Genomic DNA, 20,858 nt, shown 5'->3' on the forward strand with positions numbered 1-20,858 from the left:
CCAACTTCCAACTTAGGTTTATACGTTGGAATTTGAATATTTTAGATTTGGGATCTACGAACTGTGGCCGTTTCAAGTTTCACCTATGCAACAAAACTAATTAAGCAGGTGAGGAGGTTATTTGTAATTTCGGCAGGATTTTTCGTGTGGAATTTGTGAGGGGATGGCGGTTGTATTAATCTCTTCGAGAAAATCGGGCAAATTTTTAAGCCTCTCCAAAGTTTTCCTGAAAGCAATTCAGATTCATCCTATCTGTTGCTCCATTTCTGCTCTGTTTCATTTCTTAACAACAAGTTTCCGTCTCTCGCTGCCGCTTTCCACATTTTTTAATAACTTTTCTTTTTCCCCGAACACGAGTTTTGTTTATTTGATAATCATACCTCTGTGTCTCTCTTCCGTTGTTTTAATCTTTGCTCTAGCTGCGAGCAAAGAACAAGAAGCACGGGAACACGGGACCGTTGTGTGGCTCTGGATTACTTCGTGAATAAATGACATCCAATTATTGGTTGGTCTTTGTTATTATCGTCCCACGTTCTCCAAGTTCTACGTAATTCAGCCGCTGTATTTTTGATGATTTGAACTCTGTTAGACTTTAACATGGTAGACTTGCATCATGGGAAAATACTTGATTGTTTTGTAAACCTTCGTGCACACCCTGCGCGTATGTAACAGTAAAGGCAAGTGATTTTGTTTCGTAAAAGGGAAGAACATATCGATATAGAAAAGAAAAAAAATGAGACAGTTGGCATCAAAGGTTCTTTTTACAGACGGTCAGAATCAGAAGTTACGAGTCAAGCTAAGCCGACAGGAAAAAAAAACGAGAGTACATTCGCGAGTACGACGCGAGATTCCGTCCACCTACTCGCCCATGAGACAGAAGCGTCTCGGATATTGCTGAAAGAAACCAATTACACCCGGCGTCCCGGCCATGAGGTATTCACGTGTGTATAAGTCGTACTGTATTCTACACCAGACGAGCCACGAGTTTGATGTAGAGCCAAAGATATCCCCCCCCCCCAAAAAAAAAAAAGTGGGACGTCTAAGATTTTCTCCAAACGTCTTTTCCTTCTTTTTTCACCCTGCCATTGCAAACAGAGATTGGCTCGGTCTGCCAATGGCGTGTCCGGTCCACCCTCCATTTTTGGTCGTGTGAGATGGCGAGACGTGTAGAACTTCTCTGTATAGCGACGTACATACAAGTTGATTCTTTTCTAAAGAAGAAATGAAAAAAAGACGATCTGCCAGATTTCTCTGTTGACTTGATTCTGCGCCCCAAATCCAATCACAGGCGCTATACAGGTTTAATGCGGTAGATAATGACGTCGATATTGCTTACTGTGTATTCGTTACTGCGTCGCTCATTTGTATTTAGAGAAACATCCCTATGGCGCACTCTTTCACTTGATTATCCAATCCCTCGATGTTGGACGCGTCGCACTTGCGTTCTCTTTTGCGAAGTTTTCAGACGTCCTCTTTGATGGCCTGGTCTAAATAGATACTGTCGATATCGTCTATATGCTTGCTGTTCAAACTACGGTATCCAGTTTCCTCGACGACGGGCTCGACGGGAAACGAACGAGGAAAAGGATGAACATCATCCAAACGACAGCTGCCTCAACTCACGAGAGGATCTTATCACATCCAATGAGTTGCATCGCTTTTCAGGGCTATCGTGTTCGTCTTCGAATCGTTACAAGATTTTTACTAGCTGTTCACGCACGACGTCGCAAAATTCATCCGATCACTCCAAGTGTAGTCATAGATACCGATTTACAAAGCAAAATCTTTATTTCATTACAGTTTTTACGTAAGATTTCCGGTAGCTACGGATGGTAGTTATCAATATAAAAAAAAGGACAAGTACCGTCGATTGTGCACTTGAAGCGATCAAGTTGACGTCCACGTGTCACCAGAGAGATGCAACTCGAAGACTCCACGATTCGTCTCCAATGTCTTGGGGAAAACGATGGACTTTGCTATTGGTTGCTCACGATCACCAGTAACGAGAATTGAAAGCAGCACATTCAAGTGCCCTGCGCTCGGCCATTACCTAGCGACCCCTTCAGCCTCCTTTGCTTTTCGTTGTTAACTACATATTGGTGAAATGAAATCCTCGTTTTAGAAAAGGGCGGCAATTTGAGTGGTACCATGGATTGTGTCGTTGCTTTGAGAACACGGTGGTAGCTTTGTTTTAAATACTTGCAGGACATGCAAATTCTTTGTCGACATGCCATTAGCTCCGCTTGCCAAACGAAATGCATAACGATCGCATCCTTACGTCGATATAGGTAACACAAAATTGTTAGGTGGAACACGAAAGAAACAAAAACAGGAAAAACACACAACACGTAAATGTGGATGTATTGAAATGCTTTCACGCGTGAACCGCCGGAATGACGTGTGACTTCCGTATCAAAAGAATCACAAAATATTACCGAAACAAAAAAAAAATACAAATAAATAATAGTAATAATAATTAAGACAATTAATGATTTCATTCTTCCCATCATTAAAATTCGAAGTTTCCACGTAAAAAAGGCATCCTTTAGGTAAACGTAGCAATCAACACGTATCCATGTTTTATAAAGTAACAGCCGATGAGGAATGCTACATATATCACAGCAATATTGAATCATTTCGGGTCTATACTTTAAGGCTACTGAGGCACGATAAAGCCATCATCTAGACGGTGCCTGGTTGACCCGAAAGGCTTGGGCGATATTCCGGGCTTTACCGGCAGTGATTTTACACCGCTGCGTAAGCATTTCGACGGAACTGCAATAACAAATACAAATAGAAATAAACGCATTATTTGCCGGCCACATTACGAAACTAGGGCGAAAGCGGTAAGTACGAAAGGGAAGATTTCCATGTTATTGGAAAAATTTAGAATACGCAACTGAATGCGAACGAGGTGGAAGCTAGATGTAAAATAGGTTGTGAAAGAAAGCAGAACTGAGAGTAAAGCCAAAGAAGCATTCGGGCGTTGCGAATATTATTCGACGTTTCAAACCTGCATAGGATCTCGCGAAGAGATCTAAACTGAGAGGCCATGAGCAGAGCCACGGCCGGGTTGATCTCGGGGATGCGCTGCAGAAACTTTAAAATATCATTCTGTTTCGAGTTTAGACTTTCTATTCTCGGAAGAGACAATCCTCTGAGTGTTTCTTGACGACCCAGGTCATTCAACAATCGGGCAGTATGTTCTATCAGTGTCGGATGGAATCAAATTACCATTTCAAAATGCTCTTTGAAAATCGAAGAAAACAAAAACATACCTTGCGAGTCGCTATACAAGACGGATAGATCTGTCTGGGCCAGTGTAGCTAGCGTCTGCAAATAGTATGGCGTGTTCGGTTTGAAGATGACGGATGATGCGTCAGGTAGCGGACAACCGTTGTTGAACCGCGGATCTCTCGCTGCCGACCGATCCGCTTCCACAATCAAATAAGGCTTGTCGTACAACGCCATCAGGCGGCGGACTTGATCCTGTAATCTGCACCGGCTCGATCCATTGGTGAATTCTACGACGGAAATGTATTGATATCGTTAATAAAGCAGTTTGGGGAAATAGAGACAAATGAGCTTCGAACCTACCGGAATGCAATTTGCGGACGACGCCAAGTTGGGAACTAAGAACGAAATCAGCCACATCGAATGAGCAAACATGCGTGGCACAACGGTGTTTCACTTGCAAGGTAGAAATGATCTGGGTGGTCGTAGCTACCTGTCTCGAACTGATGAGCAACGTTCGAGAAGGCGAAAGAGGGACAGGGGTGGAGGCCATGCTACTAGTGACGCTGTTGGAACTGACACTACTACAACTGGCGCTACTATTGCTCTCAACTGTAATAGGTTTTTTCATTACAGCGCCGCTGCTTCCGGCCGTTGGTAAAAATACGGCTCGGTCAGTAGCCGGAACCATACTAGTCACGTTAATGGCTCGCTGGAAAGTGTCCTTTTTATCGCACGGCTTTGTTGGAAGTTCAACCCGACTCGGTGGCCCTTTGTTAGTGGCTGAATTCGACCCGTGTGTGGCTCTCTGTGGGGCAACTGACGTTTCGGATTTGATCGATTTCTTCGGCGGAGGACCAGCATCACTCTCATCCGAGGACGAATCCATATAAGCGATCCTCTTGCGTGGCCGGACAACAGCCGAAGTGGAACGTTGCCTATTCAATTGAATTCTTTGGGCTCGTATTCGAGCGGCTCGAGTTGGCAATTGCGACACAGGCGACTCCTCCTTGGTCGTTTTTTCTAGTTGTTCGGCATCATCACTGTCGACGCAAAATGAATCGAACGCGTATTCAGAGTCCTGTTCGACGACGGCCTGGGAGTAGATATCACTGTGGTTCATTTGCTTGGCCGGTGGGCGGAAGACGAAACCCTGTTGCGCCACAGGACTCTTTACGCTTTCCAAGTAAACTGCCCTCATCCTGATATAACAATTAACACAAAGATTAGTCTGGTCCCTTATTTCTCCATTCATAAGCTTTGCGTCTACTTACGTTTCATTAACGGCTTGAGTGCCTAGGTCGTCGACGAAACTGCCCTCATACCTATCACCGTTGTTTGTCTCTTCAAGTTCATCACCAGAACAGGAGCCTTCGACAAGTGACAGTTCAGCTTCTTCATCCAGGAAAGCGCAGCCTGCTTGTTTAGTTTGCTTGATCAATGGCTTACGGCGGACGGATGATTCCGTTTTCTGAGCAACGGGAGTCGACTGCGTCATGAGGGGATTCCGCTTGGAGTTTAGCTTTCGGCAAACCAAAGGCGAGTCTTCATCACTTGTCATTGTCGTTATGCGCACATTGATGGGTCTCAGTGGAGTGATTTCAGAAATGTCAGGTATTTGTTTAGGTGGAGTAGCTTCAACGATGTCCTCATCGGATTCAATGATAAAGACGGGTGGTGTAACTGGTTTGACGGGCGCTGGTTTCTCAACGACCTCTATCGAATCGTCATCGATTTCTGGCCCAAAAATATCATCGAGCTCTCGTCTGATACCGCTAGAGTCTTTAACGTTGGGTGCAGAGGTAATCTTCTGGGGATCATTGTTGTTTGTTGCAGTTTTAGTATTTTCGATCTTTTGCTCAGGAATCAGATTACCCCTTTTCATTGCGGTCTTCTGTTGCTCGTGAACTTGCTCAACCAATTCAATGTCTTCCAAATCACTCAAATTCAATTCAAAACCTTCGTCCCAAGCCGATTTCAAGTCAATTGCCACTGTTCTATTTAGTGGTGGCAGCTGAACGTCCAATACTTTGGGCGTGGGCTTCGTTGGCTGATGGGGCTTTGCTTTTGGCTGGGCAGGTAGTGCCACAGGCGACGGTGGCAGTACATCTTCGTCGTCCCAACTATCGGGGAAATCTAGGGAAAAGTTCACTTCAGGTATCACAGATGATTTGTTGTTTCGTACTTTAAACTCCGACGTGACACCTAATTGGATTGCCACTTTCGATTTTGGCCGAGTCGGTGACGGGGAGGGAGTGTTGTCCAAGAAATCAAAAACGGGCGATTCTGTCAGAAGCGAAGGGCCTTGATTTGTTTTTAGCGGTGTGACAACAGCCGTGGTGATAACCTCCTCTTTAACAGACTTCGGAGAATCGGGTAAAGGTGAAAAGCTATCGAGAAAATCCACTTCCAAATCAAAATTCGGGACTATGTTCTTTGTCGCGTTTGCTTCATTTGCAGGCTCATCATACGTGCCAAACAGATCTACGATTTGTGTGACTGATAAGATACTTTGATCATGAATCGTGATTTTGGGTACCTCTGACTTTTCTTCTTCTGCAATTTTGTTTTTCACAACATCGACTTGATTTTCTTGCCAATTATGATCATTTGCAATCCCATCCATTTTGAGTCGTTTGGCCGGTGCAGCAGCAGCCCACCCTAATGACCTTTTAACAGGCCCTTTCTTCCGACGTTGAGACAAAATAGGTGATGGTTCCAAACAGAAAGTGGAAGTTTCAAGCTCAGATTTGGGTGGCGTTTGCATGGCGATTGTTTCATTCACGTTCGACTCCATAGAGGTACGACAACCTTCACCGGGCTTGCGAACGGAATTGGTAGACGATGACGCAAAAGGAGCCACGAAAGGCAATCGTGCAACTGTTATGTCACTAATTGAAGCGTTTGTCTGTACAGTTTGCCGCTGCGATCGATCGGATGACATGTCTTTCGCCCATATATAGTTGGCTGTAGATTTCTTTAAGACTGGAGCAGACAGTTCTGGAGGTGTTTCGACGGATTTACGGTACGGCTTCGAGAATGAAGTCGTTCCTAACGTTGACGTCTCCGTTGACACGTCAAAGCAAAATGGCGGGGGACTAGGGATATCTACGCAATCGATTCCGACGGGGACTCTTTGAAATAAATCGAGGAAATCTTGGCTGTAAAGTCCAGAATGGCGTGCTGTCGAATCAAGAGCTTGTGGAGTTCGTAAAAACGTCTGTCCGATGTCGTTTGGCGAGAGAACGTCGGATCTAATATCTAATAATCGTCCTGTCGGAGACGAAATGGCGTCGTCGACAATTTCTGATGTGTCCATCTGTAATTGCTGTTGATGATTTTCGTGTGAATCCTCCCGTTGTGATTGGATGTATTCAAGAATGTTGACATAATTTTTCGTAAGCGTTGAGTGGCCGATCGTGTGATAGGGCTGAAGGGTGCATTGCCATGGCAACCACTTGTCCAGACTCAGTAGCGGTTTGCCATCTTGCCTGTCGTTGCTGGAATCATTTGCATTTAATTCTGGGAGGACCGGCACGGGTTGATCGGTTTGGAAATTCTGCGCCCAGTAGTCCATTTCAGTATCCGATAAGTAGTAGGACTTGGTTGTTTTGGATTTTCGACCTGTGACTACATTGCCGCTTCCCGAAGGAACGTTAGACTTTCGTGGACGGCTTGTTGGTGGTGGGAAAGCGGTCGTGACATGCATAGGCATTTCGTGGCACTTTGGCGAAAGATGCCTTGGAATGAGACGTGGTTCTTGAGTTAAAAGAAATTCTTTTAACTTTGGGTTATCAGCGATGTTTTTAAGGAGGTTCTTCTTCTGGTACACGCTTTGATTATGCACATGCTCCTCTTTGCCTTCTGTCATCAACATGACAATTCGCCCGTCACGCTTTCTACCAGTGCGGCCGCATCTCTGGACAAGTCGTACAGGAGATTTGTGAACGTCATAGCAGATGATCATGTCAACATCGCCTATGTCCAGTCCTTCTTCTCCGACGCATGTTGATACTAGGGTATTATAGTTCCCTTCGGTGAACTGTTTAATGACGCGAATCTGATCAGCTTGCGTAAATCCTTTCGTTTTACCACCAGTTGTGTTGTTACCGTGGCCAACAAAGTTCATGGCTTTAATTAAAGGGGCGTACTCTTCAAGAAGTGCGACGATTTCGTTAACCGAGTCACGGTACTGACTAAAAATCATCACCCGGGTAGGTCTGTTCTCTTTCTCAGCCTGCTGGAAATGTTTTAAAACGATTTCTTTTAATTTCGTCAATTTCGGGTGACTGACGGCAGTACCCACTTGGCAGCCACTGCCAAATTTAGACTTGAGATCTTCCATCATTTGGCTGAACCCATTCACTTTAAGCAACTCCGTTCGGGTTCGATTGTGACCCGTTTCGCCATCAACTGCGTCCGTCTTTCCAGCTAAAAAGTTGTAGAATCCACGAATGCCATGTTGTAGGAGAAGTTCTAGAGCATGTGTCAGCGTAATGCAGAGGGCGAAATCTCCTTCTATCATCCCCGAGCGACTACGCGGAAAATTGTCGGGCGGATTCTGACGGAATTTATCACGTGATTGTAGTAGCATATACTTGGTTAGAGAACCAATGTCTTTTGAAAATAGAACGCCTGCTTCCATCAAACGCCGAGCACACACGCCAAATATGTTGAGAAATGCATCACGCACTTGGGTGATCTCGGGTCCTAAGGGCACCACTACTTTGTCGATTTTTCTGCTGTGGCAATAAGGCACTATATCAGGTGACTCTTCGTTACGCAGCTCAATTCGGGAAATGCGCAAATTTACAATCACTTGTTGAATAGCTTTCATATCACTACCTATAAATAAACGACAATGAGTTTTCTGCCGATAAGTAACATAGGCACATATAACCTACCCGGTGTTGCACTTAACGCCAGTATCCGGAAAATAGCTCCATGTTTGCACAGTTCTTGCACTACTTGAACATAAGCGTAGTTTCCCAATGCTTTGTGGGCCTCATCAAGAACCAAACATTTGACTTCATTGGCCGGACAAGCGGCCCGGCTAATATCATTGGTAAGAACTTGTGGCGTGAGGAAAAAGACTCGTTTTTCTCTCCATTGTTTTTTTCTATCAGCTGGGTTCATTGCTCCAGTCATCTCACTTGTAGCATCTAAGGGAATTCCCATGATCTCATAACAAGCTTGGATTTGCTGAGCAACTAGTGGTTTTGTGGGAGCCATAAAAATTATTTTGCCTCTTGGATACCATCTGAAGAAATTGTACATTACAACAGCTGCAATGAAAGTTTTACCTGAAAATAAAGTTGATTATTAACATTCAAGCAACACAACATAGAATTGCAACTTACCCAATCCAGTTGGTAAGGTGACCAGAGTATTGTGAAACAAACTTGTTTCCACAATGTCCCGTTGATATTTCCGAACTGGTTTATTTGTTGGGTATATCCATGAATTTCCTGCAGTGTTATCAAATCCTGGCAAGTTTTCTTCCAGAGTAGCTGCAGGTGCTTCTGTTGAGTATCCAGAAGTAGATGATGAATGAGATAATGACGGAACACTCGGTTTACAGTTTGATTCATATTCTCGGAGGCTTTCTTCAAGAGCCTTTCGTAGTAAATCATCGTCTTCATCACTGTCGAGCACCATCAAATCTTCATCTGACGTTGTTTTTCTCGACAAACTAGGTTCAGTGATTTTCGTGCCATTTTGCCATGACTGGAATAGCGTTTGTTGTTTTTTACTCATTCTCAATTGCAATCAAAACAGAAGAAGACTAACTTTTATAAATTCTCATTGCCAACATATATATTTTTTTCCCCGTAATTTTGTGGAGGCAAGAAATACTTTTGAAGATAACTGATAAAAGCAACAGTTTAATTTGAAATGATAGCTTTCGTCTGCTACGAAAAGCCCTCTTGTAATGGAATGTAGCATCTAACATCAGAAAAGGCATACTCAAGCCATTAAAAAAAATATTTTTTTTTTTTTTTTTCATCAGTTTTCAAACTGATCGAAAAAATTTATTTGTCTTATTTAAATAGCCGTCGCTGTGTCAACGGTTTAGCCATGGAACATTTGTTGCAGTTTGGTTAGCCCTTAGTTGGCTTAGCCTATCCTCACTGACTGCCACAGCGGTACAGCTCCAGGTTAACGTTGTTTGTCGTCTGCTCTTTCTCTTCCCAAATCCCATCCTTTAATTTTCGGTGTGTCTAATGTTGATAAATTTTGTCTCGTGGAAGGACGATCTGATTGAGAGTGAAAATACACTCTCGTGCCTTATTTTGTAAATTGTCAAATGCAATAATCATTTCTGGTTTGTTTATTGATTTGTAATCTAAGTTTTAAGCTTAACATATCATGTAGCTGTGAAGCTCAGTGAAATTCAGTTTATTCCTGATGTTCTGAGTAGGTTGGGATGCCGTGGACGGTCCGACTCGAAGGAGGTCCTCGCAGAGTAAGTTACCAAATACAGTAATCCTACTTGAAAATGACGTGAAGAAATTGAAGAAAATTTTTACCAAACCATTTGTTTAGAAGTATGCATGTTCCGTGACTATAGTATAAATGTGGGTAAAATAGACAATTATTTTGCCTGAGTGGCAACTGCTCACAAATCTAACACAAACCTCATTTGAGTTCTAGTGTATACTTTACTTTGATGGAACTATTTTGTATTTTGTTCTAGGTAAATCATGCTGCAGTTCCTGTAAATGATAAAATATTCTCATTTGGAGGTTACTGCACTGGTGACGACTACAAACTGAAGAGGCCCATGGATGTTCATGTTTTGAACACAGGTAAGTTTTGTAATTGTTAGCTGAAAATGTGATTATCCTTCTATTAACCTCTTTTTAAATGGTTTGGAGTAGTTAACTACAGATGGAATGCAGTAAAAAACCCAGAGCGTAGCAGTCCTCAATATAATCTAGTACCATATCAGCGTTATGGCCATACTGCTGTAGTGCAAAATGATCTGGTAGGCAATTAATTTAGAGTATTTATCAACTAGCTGTTCCTAAGTTCATTTGCATATTTAGGTATTTATTTGGGGTGGGCGGAATGATGAAGCGGCTTGCAATGTATTATTCTGTTTCGATACGACTAATCACATGTGGTCACAACCAAAAGTGTGTGGCGAGGTCCCTGGAGCTAGGGATGGGCATTCCGCTTGCGTAATTAATAATTGCATGTACGTATTTGGAGGTTATGAAGAAGAAACCGACCAATTTTCTCAAGACGTGCATATGCTAGATCTGAAAACAATGGAATGGAGATTTGTGAAGACCAAAGTAACATTTGTCTTGTTTCTGCAACCGTAGTCGGCGTTAACGCGTTTTCATCTTATAAGGGAGAGCCGCCTAGTTATCGTGACTTTCATTCAGCTACACCCATAGGCAACTACATGTATATCTTTGGTGGTCGTGGTAACCAATCTGGTCCGCATCATTCTAGAGTAAGTTTCCATGTGTCTTGAAAAATTACTGAGAAATAAATCCATATTGTCTGTCCCTCTTATCAGGACGAAGTTTACTGTGATCAAATTGTGTTTCTGGATACTCGAGCGCAGACATGGCATCGACCGACTGTAACAGGATTTCGTCCTGTTGGCAGGAGAAGCCATTCAGCATGTAACTAATGCATCAGTTTTTGTGGTGTTATTTTATTTTTAAAAATTTCTAAATTTATTTGCTCTCATTAATTAATTAATTTTGTTTTTAGTTACCTACAAGGGTAATCTTTTTATTTTCGGTGGATTCAATGGTATTTCCCAGATGCATTACAATGATCTGTTAAGATACGATCCAGGTATGAATATAAGTCAATAAGATTTCTGTAGTCTTCTTTCCCGCATACTTATGTTTGTTCGACGTGTGCTATCGAATTGTGTTGTAGAAAATTGTCGCTGGTGTGTCGTAAGACCAAGAGGTCACGGCCCATGTGCTAGACGGCGGCAATCGTGTTGCGTCATCGGTGATCGAGTCTTCCTGTTTGGTGGGACAAGGTTGATTCCTTACTTCCCGATGTTCAGTTAACTATCTTCTAATCGTCGTTGTTCTCAGTCCGCATCCAGATCTGAATCTCAATTCGACCGCTAACCAGCAACGTGAGGATTACCCTGGAATGGAACCAATCGAATCTCCCTTAATGGATCACAATGATTTATTTGTTCTAGATTTTGGTAAAGCGAAGCATTTAAAAGGGAAAAAAATCTATTTTTCATTGTCAATTTTCAACGCATTCTAGCGCCTTCATTAAAGACAATGGCCATCACGAACGTTATAGAGCACAAACTTAACGTCGAAGCCTTACCAGAATCCATCAGGTATTCCCGATATCACTAAAACTTATTTTAATTTTGTATGCATCCCATTCAACGTTGTTTTCTATTTAGATTCGAAATTAGAGCCATGACTCTGCCGAATAGCGTGACGAAGCCTTTAAACAATGCGGGATAGTCTTTGTCTTGTATTAAACCATTTGTTTTACCTTCTTATTTGACTGGTTGAAATTGTACAAGGACATGTTCGACAAATTACATTGAACAGCGATTATTTCACAATCATTTAAGAGAATGGGAGAATTCCCCCGATGGTCAGTTCAGAAGTTTTAAAACATTGCAGTGGGGAAAGATTAACAATTACCGGAAACCGTGAGAAATGCAAACGACCAACATTTTTGTCTTGCTTAATCGACACAGAATCAAAACGAAACATTCAGTCCTATTTTATACAGACGATACGCGCAGAATTCACTATTCATGTTAAAAATTAACGAAAACAAATTACCAACGACACAAATGATTCATAACCTTTACGATCTTAGCTCTTGCCGATTCCGGACATGTGTAGCTGTTCTAGTTCTTTTCTCAAGGCAGCATTTTCTGTCTGTAACTCTTCAACGTGATGTTCCGACTGGCGGAGTGCTTCAGCTAATTGTTGATTAGCATTTCTTATATCAGTGATGTAGTCACAGGCTTTTGAAAGGATTCCACCTTTACTCTGCTGCACAAGAAACAACCATAAAGAGAAATAGTAGGGGACCATACCCCTTGGGATGGACACAAAAAATGTTTTGAAAAATTATTTTGGTTTATTTACCTGACCAGTTTTTCCTGCGTCATTATGAACGGAATCTGGCATAATTTTTCCCAATTTTAGGATCCAATTGTTAATTTTGTCTCTCCGGCGGCGCTCCACTTCATTATGGCTTACGCGGCGTCGATCGTCTCTCTGCAAAAGCCAAGCTTGCGTCAGTCGTCGATAAAACGTACTTTAATGATAAAGCATAACTAACGGGTTCGCCATGCCCAGCCCCTGTCGTTCTTGAAGCAGGAGGATCTCTATTAACTGGGACATTAGCTGGTGGGACATTTCCTCTTGGTGCGATTGTACGTGGCGTCCCTCCAGTCAACATGTCTGGTGGTGCTCCAACAATGTAGAACTGTCCTGCTACTCAGATGTAATGCAATAAACATACACATGATGATTTTGGCCTGGTTTGAAATAACAACAGATTTACTATTGAGGGGATTTATGAGCGCTGGTTGAGCAGTTCCAGATGTGAAATTCCCAGTAACAATTTGAGGCAATTCTATCATTTCGCCAGAAGAACCTACTTGCATAACCCTATACATTACAGCATCTAATAAAAAAAATGGAATTAGTACAATTAGCACACATGCAATTATACTGGAATGATAACTTACTCTCATTTTGAACAGGGTTCCCACCAAGATCGGCAGCAGTAAGACTTCCTTCTTCTTCAACTATAGTTATTCCAGGTGCCAAAATTCTATCATCAGCCAACATCTCGGGGTCATCTCCACTGTCTTTGTCGGGGCTTTACAATGATAGTAAAATATTGAATCAGTCACTTTAACTGAGGAAAATCCTTTTATCCATATCCCTCTTATAAAGAGAGATCTAATACATTCTTAGAAGTTAAAAGTTGCTGTGTTATTTAATACTACAAGGCATTGGTAAACAGCACAAGAAGTTCCAGCTTACTCGATCATGAAAATCCTATTTGGATGGACGAAGAGATTAAAACGTACCTATTGCCAATTCCTTGGTCAAGGCTGTCCATGACTGGTAAGTATAAACAAAAAACCCAAACCGAGTGGGAGTCGAATTCAAACAACGGGAAAAAGAACAAAAAAAAAAGACCACGCGGTGATAAATATTTTTCAAATTTGAATCATCCAAGAAAAATGAAAACGTCACGGGGATCCGGCCAAGTCAGGTGACCAGCCCTGCTGCAATCAGCTTGAACGAATCACCCATTAGTTTTCCACTTGACTCGGAAAACTCGGGAACTTGAGGGAAAGAGAAAGGCAAGCCAACTCAGAGACATCTGTAGTTTAAAAAAATAACGTAACCGCCGAAAATGGTATGTGAGCTCTGATAGTGAGACTGTGCGCGAGTTATATTTAGTCGCAAATGACGCACACATGTAGTTTAAAACTGGACCGTTACGGAGATTATTTGAGTTTAGTTGTTAAGTTCGTTGTACGATGCGGTATACAAAGACAAAACATGATTGAAAAACAAGAATTTACGTGCGTAAATTCCAAAACACAGAAAACAATGAATTGCAATATAACACTTTTTCCCTGTTTAGTTATTAATATGAAAATTGACGTGATAACAATACTAGTTCTCCTCGCTGAGAAGCGGCGTTGGGATTCCTTAACTAAGCCTGAGAAGCAGTTCGATATTTAGTCATTGGTACCTGCCGGGAAAAATATAAAAAAAGGTTAGCTAAGTGATTTCCCTACTGAAACATGCATTTTAATAAAAAAAACTCGGAAAAAATGTTTTATCAAACGATAAACTCACGACGAAGAGAAAATGCTTCAAAAAGCTTATCTATAATGCCACGTTCATGTCGCTGTTCCCCTTCCTCTTCGAATAAATTTTGGGGGACTTCTTGCTTTGAAGATTGCCGCTCTTCTTTGCTTGTTGACGAAAGAGGTTCATCTAAATTTCATGCAGGCATTCAAAGCAAAGAATCTCATAGTTGCATGATAAGTAATGCTAAGAAGTAAAATATACCGTTTTCTTTGGTAATAGCAGTTCATTGTCATCCAAGTTCGACGGTAGTAAGATTTAATAATTTTATCAAAAACTTTAGAACGTTTCGAATAACTTTGCTAGGGTATGAGAGTTGTTACCATTCGCTTCGTCAGTTGGAGCAGGAGGTGGATCTTCCTCGTCTGGGTGCGTCATTGGAGCCGGAATGTAGGATACGGTTTTCCCGAAAGAAGGTTTTGTTTGAATATTGAGATGAGAAGAACAAAATAATAAACGAGTGGCAAAAATAGTAAGAGGCAAATTCCACGTTACCGCGAAATACGCACCTGGTTCAGGAAGGGTATAGGATGGGGGGCCTTCGCCCTCTTCCGTTCTAAAAAAAGAAACATTTCCTAAAGGGAAAAAATTTGGCACCCAACCAGGACCGTAATAATCGTAACATCGTTGCTGTTCTTGATGTTTTTGCTGTTTTATGTGCTCATCTTCTTCCTCCATAGGTGTTTTATTGCCAGTGACGTCTAGTCGGTTTCTCGTATGCTGTCCGTGTTTCACGTTTTGTTCTGCCAACAAGTAGTAATCACGGTCGGACAGCAAATCTTCTTTTATTTTTGTTGCATCAAGGATAATTTTGCCAACTGATTCACGATTTCGAATACGTTGTAACGCTTCGGCATACTGGTCATCAAAATATTGGAAATAGTAAGAAACTTAGTTTCAAACGTACGTTATTGGTAATAAGCAACTTACGTCATCAAAATGGAGGGTACAGTTGAATACGGCTCTTATTTGGCCAGCTTGCCACATTTCGCAGACTTTGTCAAATGCATTGCGGACGAAGCGACGGTTCTTTTGGAAATACAACAGGCTTCGCAGATTAAAACCGCAAATGCCCTTGCTCTCTTCATACATTTTCAACGGAGAAAAGTTGTCTTGGCCCCACCACTACGACAAAACCAGTTAGGTCTTTAATAAAACAATCGGATCTGCCATAAGGAACCATTTAAAACTCACCGATCTGGCCATTGCAAACACTTGTCGGAAGAACGATGTTTGTTCTCCGAACAGAACATATTTACCCATAGGTCTCAGCAGGTTAAAATCGCGATGGAAATTACCATCAAAATACCTGTCTAAAACTAGATCAACACCCTGAGGTGAATGTTCGCGAATTTCAGAAATGTAATCAGTATTGCGTTGAATAGTATGGACCGTTTCGTCAGCCGAGTCACATTGTCCCTCTTCGTTGTGCGTAGCGACTTTGAAAATTCGGATATGGGGTACTGTACGAGCCATTTGTGTCACCATTGTATCCTATAAAAAATAAAGCTAACTAAGATTTCAATAAAAAAGAATAAGCATTGTAATTACCAATCCACCTGGATTCGAGTGCAGGAGAACAGCTTGGCCAGGGCTAAGATTGCCCATATGAAAAAGGAGACTGTGAGCTACGATTCCATCAACTGTTAGAGCTACAGCTTCGTGATAGCTCATCTTTTCGGGAATTTTAAAACAAAGATCCACGTGGCAAACAACGTATTGACACCATGCATTTCGTTCCGGTAGAGCCATAACTCGATCCCCCAACTATATGGCACGCAGGTAAACGGTGACAGGTTTTTAAGCGGACACACTTGTTTAAACAATAGTTACGCAAAATTCTGTGACGTCTTTCCCGAGTGCGACAACCTCTCCAGCTACTTCGCTTCCCATAACTAAGGGAAGTCTTGACGATCGGGCCCATTTGTCCAAGTCACCGTGGCGTGTTAAGACATCGTGATAATTAACTCCGCTGCGAAAGGGAAATAACTGTTGGGGTTCATTAGGAATAAAAATTATTTGATTACCAAGAGTGGGCAAGAATAAGAACTTCTTGTTCGGACGGTAGCGGCATTAGAATCTTTGCGGTGCAGATGTTATCGCTAAGACCAAAACCTATTAGCTGGACGCACTTGACGTCATAAGGCACATCTTGATTCAATAACAGAGAGAAGTCGCCTCCTATATATTTCATCTGTCGACGGATTCTGTTTTTGGCGAGGTGCTTCATGCGACGACGTTTTTCTTCATCTCTTCGACGAAGTTCTCGCATTTCTCCTGATGGAAATGTAAAAATAAAAGGAGTTCAGGATGAAATCAGAATTCATAATGGCACGACTTACTCTCGATTGCTTCAGATGCGGAGAAAGAGCTTTCTTGCTGATCGTTTTCTGGCTCGTCCATGTTAAAAGAAGAATGCTCACCCAAGTTATTACGTGCCTTGATATTAAACAACAAATAAACAGTTTTGATAACATACAACTACGATATGATTTTTGGAACTCTAAGATGCTTTGGTCACCAACGATGGACTGCGTTGGCCTGAAAAGGACCCAGGTACTTATATTACTAGTTCAACGTTGACAATACTCTTGCATTTTGGTACGACTGTCTCTATGGTATCGAACGTCTACCTTAATTACCTTTTTTTCTACATAAATGCCAATGCTGAGTGCCTGAACGTCTAGTAAAGGATATAGCAAAAGAAAATTAGAGCAAGTTTAAGCGCATCACTACAAACTAAGCGATCATTCAATTCGGCTTCACACCCAAATCTACAATAGATTGCAATACTAGGACATCAAGGAATCCTCATCATTGGCTCGCCGTTTCTTCGATTACGCTATTCTCTGAAACAAGGGACGCTCAAGGGAACTCATATGCAGCTCAACATGATCATAAATTCCATCAGCCGAATACAAGTGATCATGAAAGCAAAGTTTGTTTGAAACTCATTTCGCTATACTTTGGACGTAATTTATCTTCGCCCTCTTGAGCAAATATTCCAGCCCATTGCTAAACAGTCCATTTGGAATTGCCCGATCTTCTTTCGACGTAACTGTTCATGTATCAGTAGTTATGCATCCTTATTCTCAGAACATATAACTGAAGCTACACAATAACTGCACAACCACACGCTCAAGTTATGTTTACAAAGTGTTTATTTTGAATCGAATCAGGCTACAAAGGCAATATCTTTAAAAATCAAACGACGTGACGATAAATCTGTAATATAGCGCGAATTTGGCGAATTTCTCGTTCATCCAATTCTATTCACTACCTATAAATGATCCGCAAACAATAAAAAAGCAATTATTCAAACACATACATATTTCATTTCCCTGCAATTATAGTGAAGAGAAACTTGCGATTTACGACCACCAAATTCAACGTGAAAAAGCAAGAAACTCACGGAGCTTTCCCAGGAAGCTTGGTTCACGTTTACTCTCTTCCGTCACTGCTCCTGGAAGATCTTCTTTCAGTTCTCTCAGTTCCGTTTTGGTCAATGGAACCGTCAGCTCAACTAGATCAAGAAAAATGTGTGTTTCGGATCAACTTCCACGAGCATACCTGGATACACAAATACCTTTTTCTTTGGTCAAGACGGGTTGATCTCCCACTTCCGTGGATGGCGTGACAGACGAGGGTTCCGTTGACGTAGAAAGGTGCGATAGGACTGAAATGTTACACATTTTTATGAAGCAAATGAAAATACGGAAGATATGTACCACTCTTACTGTTTTCAACTGAATAAGGTGAAATTGGTGGCGGTTGTGGTAGATTGGGAAACATTTCTTGGGTGGTTGGAGCTCCTACAACGGCTTCGGGAAGTTGCGTCGTTTCGATATTTGATTGCGGGATCGCACCGGTTACTTCTGTGAAACAAGATTTTAGATTTACTTGAAATGGATATTTAATATTTTGCTACGAACCCGGTTCTTTGGACAAGAAGCTTGGAGTTAACTTCTCCTTAAGAGTTTCGAACGTTGAGCGGCCTTCGCTGCCGCGTCCGGCTCCTACTGGAAACAAATTCGGGATCAATCCTGAGCCATGAGGTTGCTGTTGTTCTTGCTCTTGTTGTTTAACACGTTCTTCTTCCGGTGACAACGGCTTATCTTTCGCTAAGTCTCCAGGTTCGGGGAAACCCAATCTTTGTAGCAAAGGTTTCTGTTGCCAACGTCGTTGTTTCACGTTCTTTTCAGCCAGCACGAAATAATCACGTTGCTGTAATGATTCAGCCTTCGTCATTCTTGGATCTAGAATGATCTTTCCACCTTGCCCGTTTTCTTGCATACGTTGCAAGGCTTCCGGGAACTGCTTTGATGGGCAAAAATTGTTATAAATTACAAGGATGTAATGGAATAGCAATTGGCTTACGTCATCGAATTGAAGCACACAATCAAAAACTGCTTTAATTTGACCGTCTTCCCACATTTTGCAGATCTTCTCGAATAGCTCGTGAACGTAGGCACGATCCTTCTGGAAGTACAGCAGATTGCGTAGATTGAAACCGCAGACGCTCTTGTTCTCCTCGTAGAGTTTCAACGGAGAAATTCTTTCTTGGCCCCACCACTGTCATGAAATCAAATAAAAAAGATTACAAACACTGTTAAACGACATTAAATTTCGTTAAAAACTCAACAGATCTGGCGCTGTCGAAGAATCCGCGGTTGATGGCTGCGTGAGTTCCGAACAGGACGTACTTGCCCATTGGTCTTAACAGATTAAAATCTCGCTGGAAATTATTATGATACTGGCAATCGAGTACTAGATCAACGCCATGGGGTGAACTATGACGAATCTCGGATACATAATCAGCGTCGTGTTCAATATAATGAACCACTTCATCGGCCGATTCGCCACCTAGTCCACCTTCTTCTCTGTTCATGGCTATTTTGAAAATTCGAGTATTGGGTACTGAGCGAGCCATTTGAGTCACCATTGTGCCCTATAAGAAGAAGAATAATATATAGGAAAGGCAAAATATTACAGGGAAAAGATATACCAATCCGCCTGGTGTCGGGTGTAGGAGAACAGCTTTGCCAGTGCAAAGATTGCCCATCGGGAAAAGCAATGAATAAGCTACCATACCATCGACGGTCAAAGCTACAGCATCATGGTAGTTCATCTCATCGGGAATTTTGAAACAGTGCTCCGCACGACAGACGACGTATTCACTCCAGGCTTTGCGCTCCGGTAGCGCCAGAACTCGATCACCCAACTTGCGTAGCACATAAAAATAGATTACGGTCGGATTAAGATAAGAGCTCTAAAACCTTACATTGAAGTCGGTGACGTTTTTCCCAAGTCCTATGATTTCACCAGCAACTTCACTGCCCATAACGACAGGTGGCTTTAGAGAACGGACCCAATTATCTAGCATTCCGTTTCGTGTCATTACGTCATTGAAACTCACTCCGCTAATAAAAAACCCTTGAAATATTATGCTGTAATAAAGGATCAACATTATGGGTTACCAGGAATGAGCTCGTATAAGCACTTCGTTATTCATTGGAAGTGGTAGTTGTATCTTCGCGGTCTGGACATTTTTCGAGGTTCCGAAACTGGAGAGCTGGATGCAGTTCACTTCATTGGGAATGCGTTGACTCAACAAAAGCGAAAGGTCACCTCCATTCTGCCGCAGATGTAGATCAATCCTGTTTCTTACTTCCTGTTGCTTACGATGATATTCTTCCTCGTCCCTTCGGCGCAGTTCTTGCATCTCCTCTGAGAAAACGATATTGCACAAGATGAAATACCCGCAGCAAAGTATAAACAACAAAACAGCAGAATCTTACTTTGAATTTCCTCATCTTCACTGATCGACCCTTGGCGCTGACGACCTGCAGGTGGATTTTGAATTACCGCTGGATTTTCACCTAACGTCGATTCGGCTGTTTCAGGAGTCAATGACGGATAAAGACTAGCCGGATTTTCATTCGTTCCAAGCATTTTGTTTATGAACTTTCGCCTTTTAGAAAAATATTAAAAGATTTAATGCGATTCACTGGCAAATTTTTGCATAATTTTAGGTTGACTTACAGCGACACTTTAAGCTATTTATATTCACGATCCTTTAAGGAAGACTTCCAAGCGCAGACTGTGTCCTCCAAGGGTTACACGATTTGTTTTTATACAGACGCGTCAACGTTGACCGAACTAACTAGCAGATTTTGTGTTGAACTAGGGTTAAACAAATTTTCCTAATAAACTTATTCGCGCAGAATTACTTTAGAATGCGATACGAACTTTCACTTTCCTATAGCGTGGCATTAAATCGTATGGTATCTTGAGTAAAATACCAATTATCATTTTTTTTATGGCCAATTTGTTACAAGACGCACGGCAGACGTCTAATACTAACCCGATTGGCAAGTCTACAAACTGCGAAGATTAGAATTCTAAGTAAAATGACCGAAAGGAACGCCACATATTCGTTGGCCGTTATCTTATTTTTCTGTACTGCCCTATTTTCTAAGAAATCATTCGCTTTCTATAAGCTAAGGGGTAAAATTTGTTGGAAACACAGTAGCAAAATATGGAATGTCATGGTTACTATGTCGTCCCTTATTATTACGTTCTGCGTCATAAACGGAAATGCTATCTAAGGGTACATTGGTACATTTCCGGAATTTGGTTTCCGACGCCTTTTCTATTTATGTACGTACCTATTTTCAATGAAATCCAATGCGCAGTAGATTGGGATGTACCAACATATTTAACTCTTCAATACATTTTTGGATGACGACAGTAAAAGGACAT

The 20,858-nt window shown here is 41.8% G+C and overlaps 5 protein-coding genes across 6 annotated transcripts; 1 reads left to right on the forward strand and 4 right to left on the reverse strand.

Annotated features, from left to right (window-relative positions):
• Window positions 1–2,556: 2,556 nt before the first annotated feature.
• Window positions 2,557–9,105, reverse strand: LOC130700843 (Fanconi anemia group M protein homolog). Its single transcript, XM_059497124.1, has 7 exons — window positions 8,595–9,105; window positions 8,135–8,537; window positions 4,509–8,075; window positions 3,598–4,436; window positions 3,279–3,524; window positions 3,014–3,206; window positions 2,557–2,775 (listed from the first exon to the last, which is right to left on the reverse strand). Exons 1-7 carry the CDS (start codon window positions 8,989–8,991, stop codon window positions 2,679–2,681), a joined length of 5,742 nt encoding a protein of 1,913 aa, XP_059353107.1. The 5' UTR covers window positions 8,992–9,105; the 3' UTR covers window positions 2,557–2,678.
• A 330-nt stretch (window positions 9,106–9,435) lies between these two features.
• On the forward strand, window positions 9,436–11,740 carry LOC130700878 (kelch domain-containing protein 3-like). The gene is made up of 12 exons (XM_057522857.2): window positions 9,436–9,559; window positions 9,656–9,700; window positions 9,932–10,043; window positions 10,116–10,222; window positions 10,284–10,535; window positions 10,595–10,699; window positions 10,766–10,874; window positions 10,966–11,052; window positions 11,140–11,248; window positions 11,307–11,425; window positions 11,491–11,569; window positions 11,639–11,740. Exons 2-12 carry the CDS (start codon window positions 9,662–9,664, stop codon window positions 11,700–11,702), a joined length of 1,182 nt encoding a protein of 393 aa, XP_057378840.1. The 5' UTR covers window positions 9,436–9,559; window positions 9,656–9,661; the 3' UTR covers window positions 11,703–11,740.
• Window positions 11,741–11,904: 164 nt separating this feature from the next.
• Window positions 11,905–13,550, reverse strand: LOC130700816 (upstream stimulatory factor 2-like). Of its 2 annotated transcripts, none has more exons than XM_057522813.2 (6): window positions 13,301–13,550; window positions 12,953–13,086; window positions 12,766–12,888; window positions 12,541–12,695; window positions 12,345–12,476; window positions 11,905–12,245 (listed from the first exon to the last, which is right to left on the reverse strand). In XM_057522813.2, exons 1-6 carry the CDS (start codon window positions 13,330–13,332, stop codon window positions 12,066–12,068), a joined length of 756 nt encoding a protein of 251 aa, XP_057378796.1. In that variant the 5' UTR covers window positions 13,333–13,550; the 3' UTR covers window positions 11,905–12,065. The 2 variants fall into 2 exon arrangements, with proteins under 2 accessions (XP_057378796.1, XP_057378789.1); XM_057522806.2 differs by having other exon boundaries at window positions 11,905–12,248; window positions 13,301–13,548.
• Window positions 13,551–15,236: 1,686 nt separating this feature from the next.
• On the reverse strand, window positions 15,237–16,499 carry LOC130701813 (synaptic vesicle membrane protein VAT-1 homolog-like). The gene is made up of 6 exons (XM_059497301.1): window positions 16,439–16,499; window positions 16,124–16,373; window positions 15,930–16,068; window positions 15,648–15,863; window positions 15,291–15,590; window positions 15,237–15,242 (listed from the first exon to the last, which is right to left on the reverse strand). The coding sequence occupies exons 1-6, from the start codon at window positions 16,497–16,499 to the stop codon at window positions 15,237–15,239; spliced, it is 972 nt and encodes a 323-aa protein (XP_059353284.1).
• Window positions 16,500–17,239: 740 nt separating this feature from the next.
• On the reverse strand, window positions 17,240–20,262 carry LOC130700866 (synaptic vesicle membrane protein VAT-1 homolog-like). The gene is made up of 12 exons (XM_057522847.2): window positions 20,139–20,262; window positions 19,895–20,067; window positions 19,574–19,823; window positions 19,378–19,516; window positions 19,102–19,317; window positions 18,739–19,044; window positions 18,474–18,668; window positions 18,029–18,410; window positions 17,834–17,971; window positions 17,683–17,772; window positions 17,509–17,619; window positions 17,240–17,376 (listed from the first exon to the last, which is right to left on the reverse strand). Exons 2-12 carry the CDS (start codon window positions 20,046–20,048, stop codon window positions 17,366–17,368), a joined length of 1,992 nt encoding a protein of 663 aa, XP_057378830.1. The 5' UTR covers window positions 20,049–20,067; window positions 20,139–20,262; the 3' UTR covers window positions 17,240–17,365.
• Between the last annotated feature and the right edge of the window lie 596 nt (window positions 20,263–20,858).

The sequence above is a fragment of the Daphnia carinata genome, chromosome 10 (genome assembly GCF_022539665.2).
Source record: "Daphnia carinata strain CSIRO-1 chromosome 10, CSIRO_AGI_Dcar_HiC_V3, whole genome shotgun sequence".
NCBI classification, from domain to species: domain Eukaryota; kingdom Metazoa; phylum Arthropoda; class Branchiopoda; order Diplostraca; family Daphniidae; genus Daphnia; species Daphnia carinata.